Source organism: Panthera tigris, chromosome B4 (assembly GCF_018350195.1).
Source record: "Panthera tigris isolate Pti1 chromosome B4, P.tigris_Pti1_mat1.1, whole genome shotgun sequence".
Classification (NCBI taxonomy): Eukaryota; Metazoa; Chordata; class Mammalia; order Carnivora; family Felidae; genus Panthera; species Panthera tigris.
The window spans coordinates 17753217-17769413 of NC_056666.1; the positions used below are offsets into that span (position 1 = coordinate 17753217).

The following is a 16197-nucleotide window of genomic DNA, read 5'->3' on the forward strand; positions in this document are numbered from 1 at the left end:
TCAGAAGCATGTTCATTTAAAAATCAGTCGCAATAATCCATGTAGAGAGCACGCTTGAGTGCTGAAAAGTTCACCTTCATCCCTGAGCCATCACTGTAGTGTTATCGGTCAGAAGGGCACCAGCCTCTCCCAGACATCATCGGGGGGCCGATTCCAGTTGTCTTAGTTGTGTACATGTGACTCAGCTCTGTTCCTCTATCTCATCATCCTGGCAGGTTTAATGGCTTTAACTCCTCTGTGCAGTGGTTTCCACAGAGCTCTGCAGAAAGCCAAATCCTTCCCCGGATAAAGCCAGCAAAAAGGAGATCAGAATTCAACAATTTACCCTCATCTCTCAATGGCTGCAAGTAAATTCTTGATTACTAATTGGCCGCTCGATCCTGCCATTCTTCCATGCCTCCCTCTCTCAGTAAATGACAGCCTCTTTCTAGTTGCTTACTTTCATTACAAATCTGGTTAGCCACTAGCTTCAAATATATCCAAAGCTGACTACTTCTTAGTACTCTTCCCTTAGTGCCAGCCACCATCGTCTCTGCATGGATTGTTAGATTGTCTTTTAGATGATCTCTGCTTTTACCCCTGAACTGTGTAATCGATTCTCAATACAGCAGGCAGAATGATCTTTTTCACACTTAGATAAGACCATGTCATCCTGTCTTCAGAGTCTACCAATAACATCCTATCACCTTCAGAGCCAAAGCCAGACTTCTGCAGTAGCTTCCATGACTGGTCCCCTCATCCCTTCTGGAATTCGCCTTCTACCACTGTGCCTCCACTTGACTTCTCTCCACTACAAGGCCTCTTAGCTAATCCTTCAACACTCTAGTCCATTTGTGCCTCAGGGCATTTACACCTTCTTTTCCCTCATCCTGGATTGTGCTGCACCCAGATATGCACTTGACTCCCTTCCTTACTTCTTTCTGATCTGCCCCAAAGTTTCTTCTTTAGTAAAGACCTCTCTGAACACTACACTACACTACATTACACACACATATACAGTTCACAGTCTCTTCCTTGTCTAACATTTTCTATCTCCTTCCCCTGTGTTATTTTTCTCTATAACACCTATCACCCTTATAGTTTTATTTCTGTTTTCCCCAACAGTGGTAACTGCATGACGGCAGGAATTTTATCTGATCACTGCCTTATCTCCAGAAACTTAAACAGTATCTGGCATGTAATATTACTCAATACACATTTGTTGGATAAATGGGTGGATAGATAGATGCTTTTATCTTTTGAAGTACTTTATATGCCTTTGGTATGTATTTTAGTTTATTATTGCTAGAATATTAATTATTTTTATGTGCAAGATTCTGTTATATGCCAGATTTGTTGAAAGCCAAAGCTCAGTGGCTTATAACTACAAGCATTTAATTTTTGCTCTCAACTATGTGGGTGGGCATAAAACAATAATGGAAAGAGTATATGTTTCTTGTCCATAGCTCTTTATAAATCTATAAAGCGAGCTTCAAGCTGTGTATTTCTGTTGCTTGTGTTTATCTGGGACCAAAGCTAAAGGATGAGGGTCTTATCTGACATTTTGTTGTCGAGCAGAAGAGTGGGAAAAAAGAAAGCGCCCTTAACGCTTCTGGTGAGACGTGGTATGCATTATGTCTGCTCATGTCCAGTGACTGGAGCAAGTCATGTGGGCAAGCCTAACGAGGGGGAAGCATCCTCTACAATAAGAAGCTGGGCAAGGGTAGGGAATACAGACGGTCCTTATGAGAGAGAGAGCGAGAGCTGATAAATGGCACAATAATATAGTTTACCACTCATATGTATCATCTTATATAATCCTCTAACCTTTTAAGAGTCTAGAATAATGTCTAGTCCTTTGCAGGTGAAGAGATATTAAATGTTGGATAGGATTGATGTTTCTGTTATCCCAGTTTTATGGAGCAAGCTGAGAAGGGGATCATCCGCCCAAGGCTACCTAACTAGAAAGTGGCAAAGTACATCTGCTTCTTTGGACCACAGTGCTAACCACTGGCATACCACACATCAAATACACTAACCTCTAAAGGAAGACAATACAATTTCTACTTTATAGATACGAACAATTAAACCGCACAAGAGACCTGGATGAAAATACCCAGTTGAGGGAAAGAATGGGAGTTTCACTTAAGTGTGTTTGGTTTTAGTGACCAGGGTTTTCCCACATGGCCTCCAACTCTGAACTTATGGAGCATCACTGTGACCCCCGTGGCAGAGGGGAACATGAAAGAATACAGAAAGGGAAAACAAGTTGTGGTTGATCCTGTTGCTACTCCAGTTATCTTGATAATTAGATTCTGTGACCAATGGTTCCAAAGGAGAGGGAGAAGAGCTGCCAGACCTAGGGGCAGAGATGAGAAATATCAGTTACAGACCATGAGTCCTGGTTTTCTCGTTCAAGTTTTGGAAGAAAAATATGGACTTTAAAAAGCTGCCTGAACTGTGTGGTTTTAACATTGGCTTCATAGCAAAAGAAACATTGGGTTGAAACCACAAAGCCTGTTGAAGCTATAGGTTTCATAGAGGAATTTGATGTAATCTTGCCATCAGATGAAAATAAAAGCAAAAATGGTCAATAAAAATATTGCTCTTGATGATTACCAGTTTTTTTTCTCCTGTTAGCTGACATGGGATCAGCACTTACAGATTCACTTACAGACGTTGATTTGTTTTCAATATAAACTGATGATTTATTTACAGCATTTTTCCTCCTTGGCTAATAAAACAAAATAAAGCAAAAACTTATAAAGCACATACACACAGATGCAAAATATTGACCTGATCCCCCAGTGTGTGGATTGGCTCATTCCCTACAACTTTTATTTTATACTCAAAGTGACCGTAAGGAGTCACTTATTTATTTTTTACCTGTTCCCTCAAAATCAACCTCTTTCCTTCATTCCTTCTTGTTCCTTCTAATGACATCACTGTTCTTTAGCAACCCAGGCTTGAAATTCCACAGCATTCTTTGCCATTCCCTTTAAAACTGCTCACTTGCAAATCCTGCTGACCTGTCTCCAAAATATTTCTCCCATCTCTTCTGTTTTTTCCCCTTGTTACCTTGGTTCAGAGTAGCGTTGACTTGAATGGTAAGCTTTTTAACCGCAAACTTTTACTAATTTTACCCCCAAAGTATGTGTGCTATAAATTAGGTTCTTTTCACTTTTTCCCAGAACATCAATTATGCACTTTTCCAGGTCAGCTCTTTCTCCTTTTCTAACTTCTGGTTGTTTCTAACTTAATTTTCAAATCCATTCTCTATTATGGATTGTACCTTCTTTGTTTCAATACTTTGATGAATATAGATTCTTGTTTTAAAACTAATCCAGGAGGATACTGGAGAGAAGACTTTTTAGGCAAGGTTAATCACATTTCTAGGGAAAGTAGACAAACTTAGCCATGCAATAGAATCCTGTGAATTTTTTGGCATCAGTGTATGATGATGTCACTCATTTCCAGAGTATGTAATAATGGAGAATGATGGCAAGGTTAAATCCCCTCACTTTGAATCCGATCTTCAGAGTAGATCTTAAGTAAGAATTGTTGCCAGACAACATTCAGATTTAAATATAAGTATCCCAAAGAATTATCTGTTTTGCACTCTTCTTTTGTCCAAACTACATTAGAAAAGCAAGACTAGTGTTCCCTTCAGAAGAACACATATGACAGTTTTCTATCTTGCACCAAGGGTTATTCGTGAGATAATTGGGTTATTTGTAAAACTAAAGCCATAACTACATGGCTTCACAACATACTGCTTACAAACTGGGAAAAACACTGCCCAAACACTTTTCATCCATCCTATTCTAAAAATTTAGACTTCCACATTATCAGAATTATTACTTGCTACAAATATCAATTATTAGAATGAATATCAGCATCCCAAGATTTTAGTGTTTTATTTCTCTCAGGCAAATTGTTACTAAGTCAGCGACATGTCTTGCAACTGATGATGGCTTAAAACTGAGAAGGTAACCGTAGGATGCTTCAGCACAATTTTTCTGATGTCTTCTCCCACCCGCTGAATGGTTTTGGTTGTTTTCGTTGTTAAACTGATTGATTTGGTTGAATTCTTGGCATCCCTCCTCATTAACCTCAATGTCTCATCAGCTTTCTCTATAAGTGCTTGTTGAGGGCTCCTTTCTTTCTGCAAACAGTAATGTTTGTTTCAGTGGGAATGAAAAGGCAAGGGAAAAAGTATGGGTACTTTTGTCTTCACTTTTAAGATCTCACCAGCAGCTTTTTACCTTATAATATTAAGCTGCTTGGTGTGTTTGTTACATTTGCCTCAGAACAATACATCCCATAAAAGCACTGGTGTTAAGGTCTTTCTACCATATTTTTCTAAAGGGAATACAATACATACCCCGAAAAAATACAAATTATTGGAAATATTTACAGTTTGATAAAAGACTTCAAGGGAACATCAAGAAATTTGACACTCATGATTGCAGTCTTAAATATTCTGGTTTTAGCATGTTTGGAGTAGTCTGGCAAAATATAGGAAGTTTATAGGAATATTAGCAATATACAGAAATATATAGAAAATATATAGGAAAAAAGTTGGCCAAAGCCTGTGGTCCATTCAATTTAGTATTTTAATTGTGCTTCTAGAAAATGAAATTGGACAACTAAGTAACTTAATCTATTTTAAAGTTAAAAATTTACAATTTTGTCATCTTTTATCTGAGAGAAATGCTAAATACCAAAAATGGACAAGGCTGTTAAAATACTTAGATTTTAGCTTGAAAATTGTTCAACTACTACTTCAGTCTATTTGTAGTCACTTTGATATACAATATAGTGTCTGTAAAGATGGCAAATACTTTGTACCACCTAGAAAATTTCATTGAATGCATGGGTGAAAGCACCAGTGTTTCTAAAGAGCTGATTTGTCGTTGCAGACGAGAAAAAAGACACCTCCAAAATATGTGGCAAACAGTGTATCACATAGCTGTTATAAATTCTATTCAAAGAATAGCTAACTTTTAGCAAAACCTACTCCTGGAAAGGAGACCTTATACAGACATTCAGTACGTTTATGCTGAATGTAGTTGTTTCGCCTTGTGGGTAGGACTATATTACTGTGTTCGGTGCAAAAGAAAAAAAAATACACTTTTACCCTGGAGATATTTCAGATTTTTAAATTTTCTGAAGATTGATCATGTTTAAACCTCAAGTAGACTTTTAGATTTTTTAAATTAAATATATATCTTACCATCAGAAGTCCCAGGAAAACCGTAGACATTGTTCCCTGGAGATAGATGAAGATCAACTAGACATATCAGTCAAAAAGTTCACATATTTATGGTATGTTGAAGCTGGCAATAATTTATTAAGGACTAGAAGTGTTAAAATACCGGTTTTATTTTCTTAATTACCAATGTGGGAATGGCTGTAGGGAGTGGAGTCTCATATAAAATAAATGGAAAATCTGTTTTATCAGAAAGATTACATTAGGGTAGCACGAAGTATACTTGCTACAAGCATTCACAGAGCAAGAACTTAGAATACTGAGTCCCTCTGGAGCCTGAGTCATCTACCTATGAGGACAGGTGCACAGGTGCGTTGGTTTCCCTGTGGCTTAGGGATGTGGAAGAAGATCAGCTCAAACCAGACTAATCTCTGCTTCTTAGTGTAAATTTCAGTCATTTACATTTCACCTTTGCAGTTTTGTTTAATATGCAAAGTTTTTTGTGGTATTTTGTTCAAAGACACTGAACTCTATCATTGCCATCAACTCTAGCCTTTTAAGCAATTATAGATTAAAAATAACTGTCATAGCTTTTGCAATGGACTGAATGTTTGTAGGCTCCCAATATTCATATGTTGAAGCCCTCACACCCAATGTGATGGTATTTGGAGGTGGGACCTTTTAGGGGTAATTAGGACTAGAGTAGGTCATGAAAAGTGCTGCCCTCATGGTGGGATTAGTGCTCTTATTAGAAAAGGAGAGACGTAAGATCTCTCTCTCTCTCTCTGTCTATCTCTGTCTCTCTCTCTCTCTCTCTCTCTGCATGAGTATACAAAGCCATGAGAGGACATACCCAGAATCCGAGAATCCAACCATGCTGTCACCCTGATCTTGGACTTTCAGCCTCCATAACTCTGACAAATAAATTGTTGTTTAAGCCACCCAGTCTACAGTATTCTGTTATAGCAGTCCAAACTAAGATAGGCTTATTGTTCTAGATATGTTTCACTATTAAAATTGTTCAAAATTCATATTTAAAAAATTAACAAAACTTATCCATATACTACATGAAGTAATTTCTAGTATCCCCTGAGTTAGAGTATGATACTTTAGGAAATACTGCTTGAGGTCATTGCAGAGTAAAACAAGTTGACTTTCATGGTCGTTAGATGAAAGTCTGGGCCATCTTCACAGGCCGGAGAATGTGTCAGAAAGCTTGCAATCCTTTGCATGCCTCAGTTTCCAAACTGAGTCTTGGCCTAACGATGTTTCAGGCCTCTGTTTTTCTTGTGCATGCCAGATGCCAAGGAATCAGGCACACACAACTCCATACTTATAAACACCACCGTTTCCAAAGTTTGGCTCAGGAGTAAGAGACACTTCCTCTGTTTACTCTTAAATACAAACATATTGGACTTACTTGGTTTTTAAGATGTACTCATTCTGGCAGAATAACAAGGAATAATGAGGACAGGACAAAGAATTTCAGGATCTTCCAATTTCTTTTTAACAGTACTGGTCCTTTTACCTATCATTCCTGGCTCACTTCTGATAGACTAAATGAGCTGTCTCTGTTTATCCTGAGCATTGGCTCATCAACCATCTTTTTCTAAGACATCCACTCATGTTCATGATATCTTCTTAAGGGGAACTATTACCTCATTTAAATTGAAATCAGGCCTAAGAATGCAAATATGACAACTGGTTTTAATAATATGGCAGACCAGGTGATCTGAACACTACGATACTGTATACACCTAGAAATGTCAAACACGCATTTATTTAAATGTTAAATTGAGCTTAAAAAAGAGAAATCTCCAGATGAGAGGAACCAAATATGGAAAAATAGAACAGGAGACATAATATGACTGTCAAAATTAAGAAGAAAATATAGAATAGATGAGAGGGAGGAAAAGGGTATAATGAAACCCAAGAGTGAATCCTAATGTCAGTTGTGGAAAACCAACAATGGATTGCTGAGTTTGCAAGGAAGGCCTGGACATGCATACCTGTTCTCTTAGTTTCCTCTTTTCTTTTTGGAGCTAGTTAGCTAAAGAGGGCATGAAATCTGCTTCGCTTCTTGCTGTAGTTCTCAATGGTAAGCTTCCGTACAGGAAGAGCTGGAAGTTTTCAGCACAGGTTATAACCTAGGCTGTTTCTTTCATGAGTTTTATACGTTAAAAGACCACTTGTCTATAGGTATAAATCATTTTCATCATTATCAATTTCATTATCAATCATTATCATTCATCAATATCATTACCAATATCATTATCATAACAAGTTGATATTTTGATCTCCCATCTGCTTCAGTCTTAGCTCTTAATTACTGCAAAACTTGAGCTAAGAAAGAAAGTACTACTTATTGGATTTTCCTCAGATTCCCAGTAGCACCTGAATCCCCAGTCCTCTGGGTACCGGATGTTTGATATTGCTCAGGTCTCTGCTCTTTTCTCCAAACCCTGTGCTTTGGTTTATTAGTTCCCTGGGATTAAAGTAAAAGATTCACTCTTCTCTTCTGTGTCAGAACCACCTGCAAATCATTCTTCACACTAATGCTAGAAAAGTATTTCTTACAGTGGAAATTGTATACCTTGGCATTTCTCTACCAGTTTTTGTATTTATTTCAAGCCCTAAATTGGACCCACTTAGCCCTTTATGATGTGGTAATTGTCTACTGTCTAGTTCCACATCTAGTGACTGTCTTATGCATTCTTACTCTATCACGAGATGTTCTCTGTGCCAAACTCTCACAGTTTTGTGAAACAAAAAACAACAGGCCAGTATATTTTTCTGCCTTCACACAAATCTTCTCTTATCATCCAAAAAGACCTTGTACCTTTTTTCATCTTGGCAGTAACTCATCATCCTTTAAAGCTAAAAACTTTTAACTTAAGCATTACTTTTCTGGAAGTCTTCCATTTGTCCATCTGTTCATTTACTGTGTCATCCATTCATCCATCTTTCCACCTGTCTCTTAACTCATTCTACAGTGATTGTCTACCCACCATGTACTGTGGTCTGGGAATTGTGCTATGAATGCAGGAGTAAAAGGGTAGGTGTCGTTCTTCCCCCCATGGCGTCATAATCTGTATCATAAACATATCCCATGGAACCATAATGAAAGATTTACCCAAGTGCCTTATCCACTAGTCAGTAAGTTATTTTACAGCCATGATGGCATATTTGGCTTTCAATGCATTATACCTACATGTCCGTGGCACAGGGTGTTTTTAATAAATGCTGATGGACTAACTTGCTGTGTAAATTCTATAAATGTCTTCTAAGTTCTGTAATGTCATACATTATTACCTTAATTATGTAAATACATCCAGGTGACTACTTCTGGTTTAGTTCTCTCTTGCAACTTTGAATCCTGAATATCTGAAGACGTTTGAAACAGGGTGAGGAGATGTTGGATTAATTGTAGCAGGTGGAAGAACAAAGTTTCTTTACCTAGTGGCCTAGAAGGTTTGACCAGGCCTTGACTCTGGTTCCTAATGCTAGCATCTGAGACTCCCTTGGTTCCCAGTGATCCTAGCCCTGTCCTCGAGCCTTCCATTTATTCAGCAAGTTTTGAGTACTTTTTCTGTAATTTCCATCTGTACCTTCATCTATTTATATCCAGCTATTTGTTATTGCTAAGACCTAGAACTCCAACTTACATGCTTACATAAAGTTCAGCATATCGCCAAAGGCCACCAAACATTCTTCATAATATTGAATGTGAAACATCTGTAGAAAAGCTTATTGTGTGAAATCTTACATGAAAAACCTGCTAAATGATGCCTGTGTGTTATCTCTTATCAAGGTAATTTGCCAGTGGACCTCCCAACTCCACCTGAAATGTCAGCTCCAGTCACATTACCTCCACACAACTGTACAGACAGTGAATTTGTTTGCAGGTCCAGTGGTCACTGTGTTGAAAAAATCCAGAACTGTGATTTTAGATATGACTGTCCTGACCATTCAGATGAAGCATTCTGTGGTAAGCGAATTCCTATTTTGTGTTAAATATAGCCACAAAACAGACAGTACTAGTATAATCTCTAAGTAGCATGGCCTAGTGTCCTAGTTACAAATTTTCAACCTGGCTTAGAGCAGGTTTTAATATAAAAGCTATTCATATAGGAAATTATAGTAGAAGAATCAGCATGCATTCTTCTGTGCCGCTCAACAAGAGGTAAGTGTTTTTAAATTGAATTTTTTGGATTCAAAACACTTGTTTTTTTTTTTTATTTTTTAACATTTATTTATTTTTAAGAGACAGAGAAAGATAGAGCACAAGTAGGGGAGGGGCAGAGAGAGAGGGAGACACAGAATCTGAAGCAGGGTCCAGGCTCCGAGCTGCCAGCACAGAGCCCGACGTGGGGCTTGAACTCACAAACCACGAGATCATGACCTGACTTGAAGTCGGACGCTCAACCAACTGAGCCACCCAGGCGCCGCAAGATTAAAAACACTCGTTTCATGGACTGTACTCGACTCCAAGACTACAGTTTACTAGTTCTTTTCTGTCCATCCCTGTTTGTTTCTCTTCTACTCCTCACACTCGTGAAATGGGAATGTTTAAGGTGGAAGTATTATAAAACCCTCAAATTAGATGAATTTGTCCAAGTTTTCCATTGCCAAAATATAAAATGAATACTATGTTAAATGTGTAGAATTCATATGAACCAATACAAATGAACGCTTCAGTACCTGTGTCTCATTGAAAGATGGTTTTCATTTATTGGCATCTGCCAATCCATGGCATTTAAGGCAAATTTGTAATTTAAGAGTGAACTTCTCAGGCAAAGACACAATGTTAGAGGAGAAAAATTAATCTGTGTCTCAGTGGACAAAGCACAAGATAGAGCAGAAGGAGTGAACACTTTCCCATGATTCCCCTTCCCTACTGTATATTGGATAGTATATGAATTTACTGTAATATTTCTCAAGTGTCTTGATGATATTAAGGGTTCGGGCCATTCAGAAAATACAGAGTATAGCTGAAACTGTAATTTGTCTTCTGTCAGCATTGTCAAGAAATCCTAAAACTTACAAAGTCAATTAAGGTTCATACTTAATTTAAGAAGAGAAATGCTTTTTAATGTACAAATACACAATAAATTAATCTAGACCCCAAAACTCATAAAATCAAAGCTAACTCACTGCGTGGATAAGAGGTTCTTAACCCTTAACTCAAGTTGGCGAGGAATATAGGCTACGCATTGCAGATGGAAGAAAAAGTAATGGAAGATTGTGTAGTATTCAGACTTCCTCATGGGGAGACAACATCCTCTCAGGATGGTACATAAGTTGTGGCGTTTCTAAAAGTTTACACAAAATCTAGTTAATTAATGATTGTCTTTAGCGAATACTGACTTTCTTCTTAGTTCAACTTTGTAATTTTAGTAATGTAATTTATGATGGGGTGGGAAGATTTGAGAAAGTTCTCCAAATGTCCTGACTGAAGGGCTTCTATTAAATTATTATTTTAAAAGCATGGCGTTATTTATTTAAAAACATTTTTAATGTTTGTTTATTTTTGAGCCAGAGAGAGACAGAGCATGAGCAGGGGAGGGGCAGAGAGAGAGGGAGACACAGACTCCGAGGCAGGCTCCAGGCTCCCAGCCATCAGCACAGAGCCTGACGTGGGGCTCGAACTCATCAACTGTGAGATCATGACCTGAGCTGAAGTCAGACGCTCAACTGACTGAGCCACCCAGCCGCCCCTTATTTATTTATTTTAAATACCCATGAACTGAATTATTAAATTCTGAACAAATTATATGCTCTTGCCTCCGCCATCTTTCTGTAAGATGAACTATAACTAAAAATCTGCCGGTTATGGTCTTACATTTTCCAATGTTTTTTTTATTGTGTATAAAAAACACAGCATGAGACCTACCCTCTTAACAAATTTTCAAGTGTACAATGCATTATGGTTGACTCTGGGTACAGTGTCTTGCAGCAAATCTTTGAGCTCATTTGTCTTGCTTGACTGAAACTTTATGCCTTCTAATTAAAAAAAAAACAACAGTGATTCTTTTCTTTTTTAATGATATGAAAAACAAAATTCTACTGAATTTTAAATCTCTTCATAAGATAAATGTAATTATATGATCAATATTGACATCAGAAATTAAATAACACACCTGAATGTCAAGATTAAAAATCACTTTTTATTTTTGATGGAGTGTTTCCTTCTCAAACTTTACACTAAATCATGAACTCAGCGATTTGCTAACACTGCTAATTCCATTTAAAAGCTGATGTGTCCACTACATCTTCTATGGCATACACAAGAACAGTGGATAATTTAAGACAGACCAAAAGGCACATGAACATGTTCAGAGAGAAAGAGGAAGAAAACATTTCACACACAACCTATGTATTTCAAAAATCAGTGGACTTGTAATTTCATGTGATATTAGAACATAGTCATTACAAGAATATTGAGAACTTTCAAGGAAAGAGGTCCAATATAGAAGTTATTGTAAATATTATTGCTTGGAACTTGAGTAGTTTGGAATTTGGACTAATTCCTTCAGAGACCAAAGTCAAGTTTAGCTCTATAATAATACTGTGGTTACAGAACAGACTTACCAGAACTTGGGTCATGTAAGCAATGTAGGTATTATGTGAGAAGAAACTGCCAATGCTTAGATTACTGCTTTAGGACCTGACTGAAATCTCACCTCCTTATCAAATTCTTTAGTTTTTGCATTTATTCCCATGTTATAGCTACTATAGATATTTGAATATAGTACACGCAGATTTCTTTAAAGCTTTGCTAGTAACTATACAAATCATTTGCCTAATTATTTTAATGATGCTTAAATGATATAATAATAATAATAATAATAATAATGATAATAAAGAAACCCAACAGTAAGAAAGTGCTTGATACAGGTAGAAATGGCCATTTATTGACACATTTATTGTGATTCGCTCATCTTGTCTTTGTTCTTTTCTCTTCAAGCCATGAAAGTTTGCAGCTTTGAAAAAGGAAGCCTGTGTGAATGGTACCAGCCGATCCCAGAAAATCTAATTCGAGATTCAAACACATTCAGGTGGGGACTTGGCAATGGAACCAGTATTCATCATGGGGAAGAGAATCACAGGCCATCGGTGGATCATACAACGTAAGTGACTACATATTTTGAACATGTCTCTTAAGAACTGTGTGTTAAGCAGTTCCCAAATTCCTGACATACCACCTTACCGAAAGCCAATGCAATTATAAAGATGAATGTTTAAGTTACAGAGTAAGTGGGCTAAGTGCACTCTTTCATATAAAATTGAAAATAAAACCAATTATTTAGTTAAAAAAAGCTGTAAATACTCTTGTAAAAGTCATAGAAACTTGAGAAAAGTATAAGAAAAATAATTTGTAGTATCACCACTCGTTGAAAAGCACTGTTAATATATTGTTCAAAATGATCTGGGGCATCTGGCTGGCCCAGTGGGTAGAGCATGTGACTCTTGATCTCAGGGTTGTGAGTTCAAGCCCCATGTTAGACATGGAGCCTATTTAAAAAAATTGTTTTTAATTAAAAAGAATAAAATTATCTACTCTTTCCTTTCTCCCCTTCCCCCCACCCCGTGCCCCAAATCTGTTTTCCCTATTTCCTCCTTTTCTAGCTCATCTTTCTCCTTAACCCTTTTCCTCCTCTTCCAGTCTTTGAGCTTCATTTATTTTGGTCTTTTGTTTCCAAGGCTTCATAGCTCATACCTTAACCTGTTTTGGAGTCCACAGATACGTTGAGTGCTGACTTCCTTAAGATCCCATCCTTCATTCTTTCCTTTTAGTGATTTCATGGAAGGACTACCGGAGACAACAAAGGGATCCCCATTTGTATTACCAAGAATGTTTTCAAAACCTTTGTACCTTCACACCTCTTTGCGGTTAAAGTTTCATGAGCCCCACTTCTGTGGCTTCTGTTTCAAAGAAAACTAATGGTGTGTCCACTGCCAGTCCATCGTTGCCTTGCCCAACGTGACCTGGTACTCAAGGAGAGCTACAATGTCTTCTGGGCTGACTTTTGCACTCTGATTTTCTGAGCTCTCTTTTGTGGTTTTGTTTTGTTAAAATGGTTCCAGTTTTACTATCATTCGATTTCAGGATTAGCAGCCATGTTGCCCAAAGTATATATATAGTAGCAGATATGAATACCAAGTGTTTTGATCATGTTTGACAGTTGGCGATTAATTTTGGAAATTTCAGTATACAAATTTTCCTTGGGCTGCTTCTAATAAAAAAGCAAAGGATAATTTCAGAAAGTTTCTCTGGCACCTGCAAATAAACCACACTGAGTCAATCATCTGTATTTCCATAAAGAAAAAGGCAGACTAGAATCTCACTTGTATGTGGGAAAGGTATACATAGAAATGTGGTAGCTTATTATAAACACAGAAATATAATTTGCTTCTAACTTGTTTGTCTCTCCCCTCCCTGCAACCCCCAATAGACTGCACATTCTCTGAGGTGTCGCAGGGTCTGTGACTTCCCTTTTTATTTCATTATTTCTAAGTGACTGATATATAAAAAGTCTCCATAATTATTTGTTGAATGAATTAGCTGATGATAAGAACTTATGTATTTATGCTTTATACTTATATGCTGCAAAGCAAAAAATTAAATATATTTTAAAGGAGAATATTTAATAATCAGATAATGTTTAATAGATGTGTTCCACATGACAATGAATCAGGAGAAGGGAGCAGTCCCTAAGCTTGTATCTCCCCTAGACTTCTCCTCTCTTCTCCAGGCTCTTTGTGCAGCCAGGGAAGGTTTGACATCTTTTCACTTTGTCGTAAGAAATAGTTTTTATGCACCAAATATCCAGCCTGCTCACTGGCCTATAGTAGATCTCCAAACTCTATTTTCCAAATTTTATTTTTTACATTTAAAGGGAAGCTTTTCTAATTTAGAAAATGCTTTTCTCTCTCAGATGTGTGGCTCCAGAAATTTGAAGCCAGGTTTTTAAGACCATTGTGTTAGAAATCGTTTTCAAGACCGATTTTGAAAATCAAAAAGCTCTGGGGCGCCTGGGTGGCTCAGTCGGTTGAGCGTCCGACTTCAGCTCAGGTCACAATCTCACGGTCCGTGAGTTCGAGCCCCGCGTCGGGCTCTGGGCTGATGGCTCAGAGCCTGGAGCCTGCTTCCGATTCTGTGTCTCCCTCTCTCTCTCTGACCCTCCCCTGTTCATGCTCTGTCTCTCTCTGTCTCAAAAATAAATAAAAACTTAAAAAAAAAAAGAAAATCAAAAAGCTCTGCACCAGTTCTTTCTACGTCTTCACATTCTGTGATCCCAGCTTTCCTTGTGGCAAAGATTGATTCAGGCTCAGGTTGGTGAAGATCATTCATAAACAAGTGCAAAAGAAAAAGAGCACATTATTATATTTCAAAATATTCTCTCACTTGACATGTTAATGAGGCAATAAAAAGTCTAGAAAAGTTATGGTGGTGTGGGATGATGTAGGGAAGTTTTCATTGTGTAGTCAGATCTTAATGTGTGTGTTTCACGCATAAACGGATGTTCCAAGTGAGATTCTGCTGTTTTGCCTTCAGACTTTAATGAACCAGTAAGCTTTGTATCTCAATATCTGAAGTGAACTTTGCGGTCTAACAAAAAGTGTCGGTGGGGGGTTTACATCTTTATTTTTCACCTTGGGGAGGGTTAACACCATTCCATACAATTGGTTTATTCAACACTTTGACATGACTTAGAAAAAGACACCTCTTCTTCTCCGGCTGGGGATATGTAGTCATGGCCTTGGCACAGGACTTGATGAGTGGATTCTTTCTTCACCTTGCTCAGCAGGGCCCAAATAAAGGCACCAAGCATGATTTTTTCACAGGATTGAAATCAAAGCATATAGAAATAATACTATTCTCAGCTATACTCTGGTGACTTAATAAAGTAAAATTCATTCATTGTAAATATCATCAATTGCAATTTGCTTGTTTTTTGAGATTGGGTATGGGTAAAATTTCCATTTCTTTTAACTTACACAGTAACGGAACATTTAGTTGAAAAGTTATTTTCTTAGTATTTTGAAAAAAGAAACATTATATAGTAAAAAAAGAAAAGAAAAGCAGAAGAAAAGTGAGTATATATCCATTCTTGTTCCAGGAACTACTAGGGAACTTAGCGAAAACATTAGTCCGACTCAGCTGAGAATTTTTTTTAATTGTTATTTGCTTAACATTGGATTAAGATATTTGATCACTTAGCACCTGAGCTTTGTAGCTAATTGAGATTTAAATATGTTTAGGATATTGTACATTTAGAATTGTTGTGTGATGATTTCTCCCCATTTGTAGTTTTAGATGATCTCTGACTTCTGGACTCTTACCTCTAGAATCAGTTTAATTGGCTTAGTCTTTTAGCCCGGCCATTTTACCATAATAAATAAATTGGTTCGTAGCTAAGTATCATAAATTTATCATTGTTTTTGTGTCCTGGAAAAAGCCTTTGATTCAACTTACTGATTTTTACTACTAGAAGGCAAGGAGAGCAAAGTTTTGAGTTCGTGGCCCTCATACCTATTTATTTGACTAAATGCCCATCTGTTGGTTGAATGAGGTTTAATATTAAGATTTATCAGGAATATAAAATCATCCCTTCAGGCATAATTAAGTTCTCCACACTTCACTGTTGATATGGGATGACGTCTAGGGGAATATGGGTGCCTATTCTACATTGGTGATTTCTAACTGTGCTCATAGATGCCTTACTTAGGGAAGTTTCTCAAAATGGTGATCAGGGAACACTGTCAGTCTGTTTAAAATTTTTATTTAAATTAAAAAAAAATTAATATATTTTATTTATAAATGATAAATAATATTTAAATTTATAAATTTATTTATAGTATATTTTATTTAAATTAAAAAATTTAAAAATATTATATATATTTCATTACCAATTTTTTAAACATTTATTCATTTTTGAGAGACAGAGACAGAGCGCAAGCGGGAGTGGGGCAGAGACAGAGGGAGACATAGAATCTGAAGC

General features: G+C 37.1%; 1 protein-coding gene across 1 annotated transcript in view; it reads left to right on the forward strand.

Annotated features, from left to right (window-relative positions):
• The window catches only part of MALRD1 (MAM and LDL receptor class A domain containing 1), a 778752-nt gene that overhangs the window by 258382 nt on the left and 504173 nt on the right, over positions 1-16197 (forward strand). The window contains exons 24-25 of the mRNA XM_042993660.1: positions 9003-9179; positions 12159-12321. Of these exons, the coding sequence (XP_042849594.1) occupies positions 9003-9179; positions 12159-12321 (340 nt within the window). The remainder of the gene's footprint in view (positions 1-9002; positions 9180-12158; positions 12322-16197) is intronic.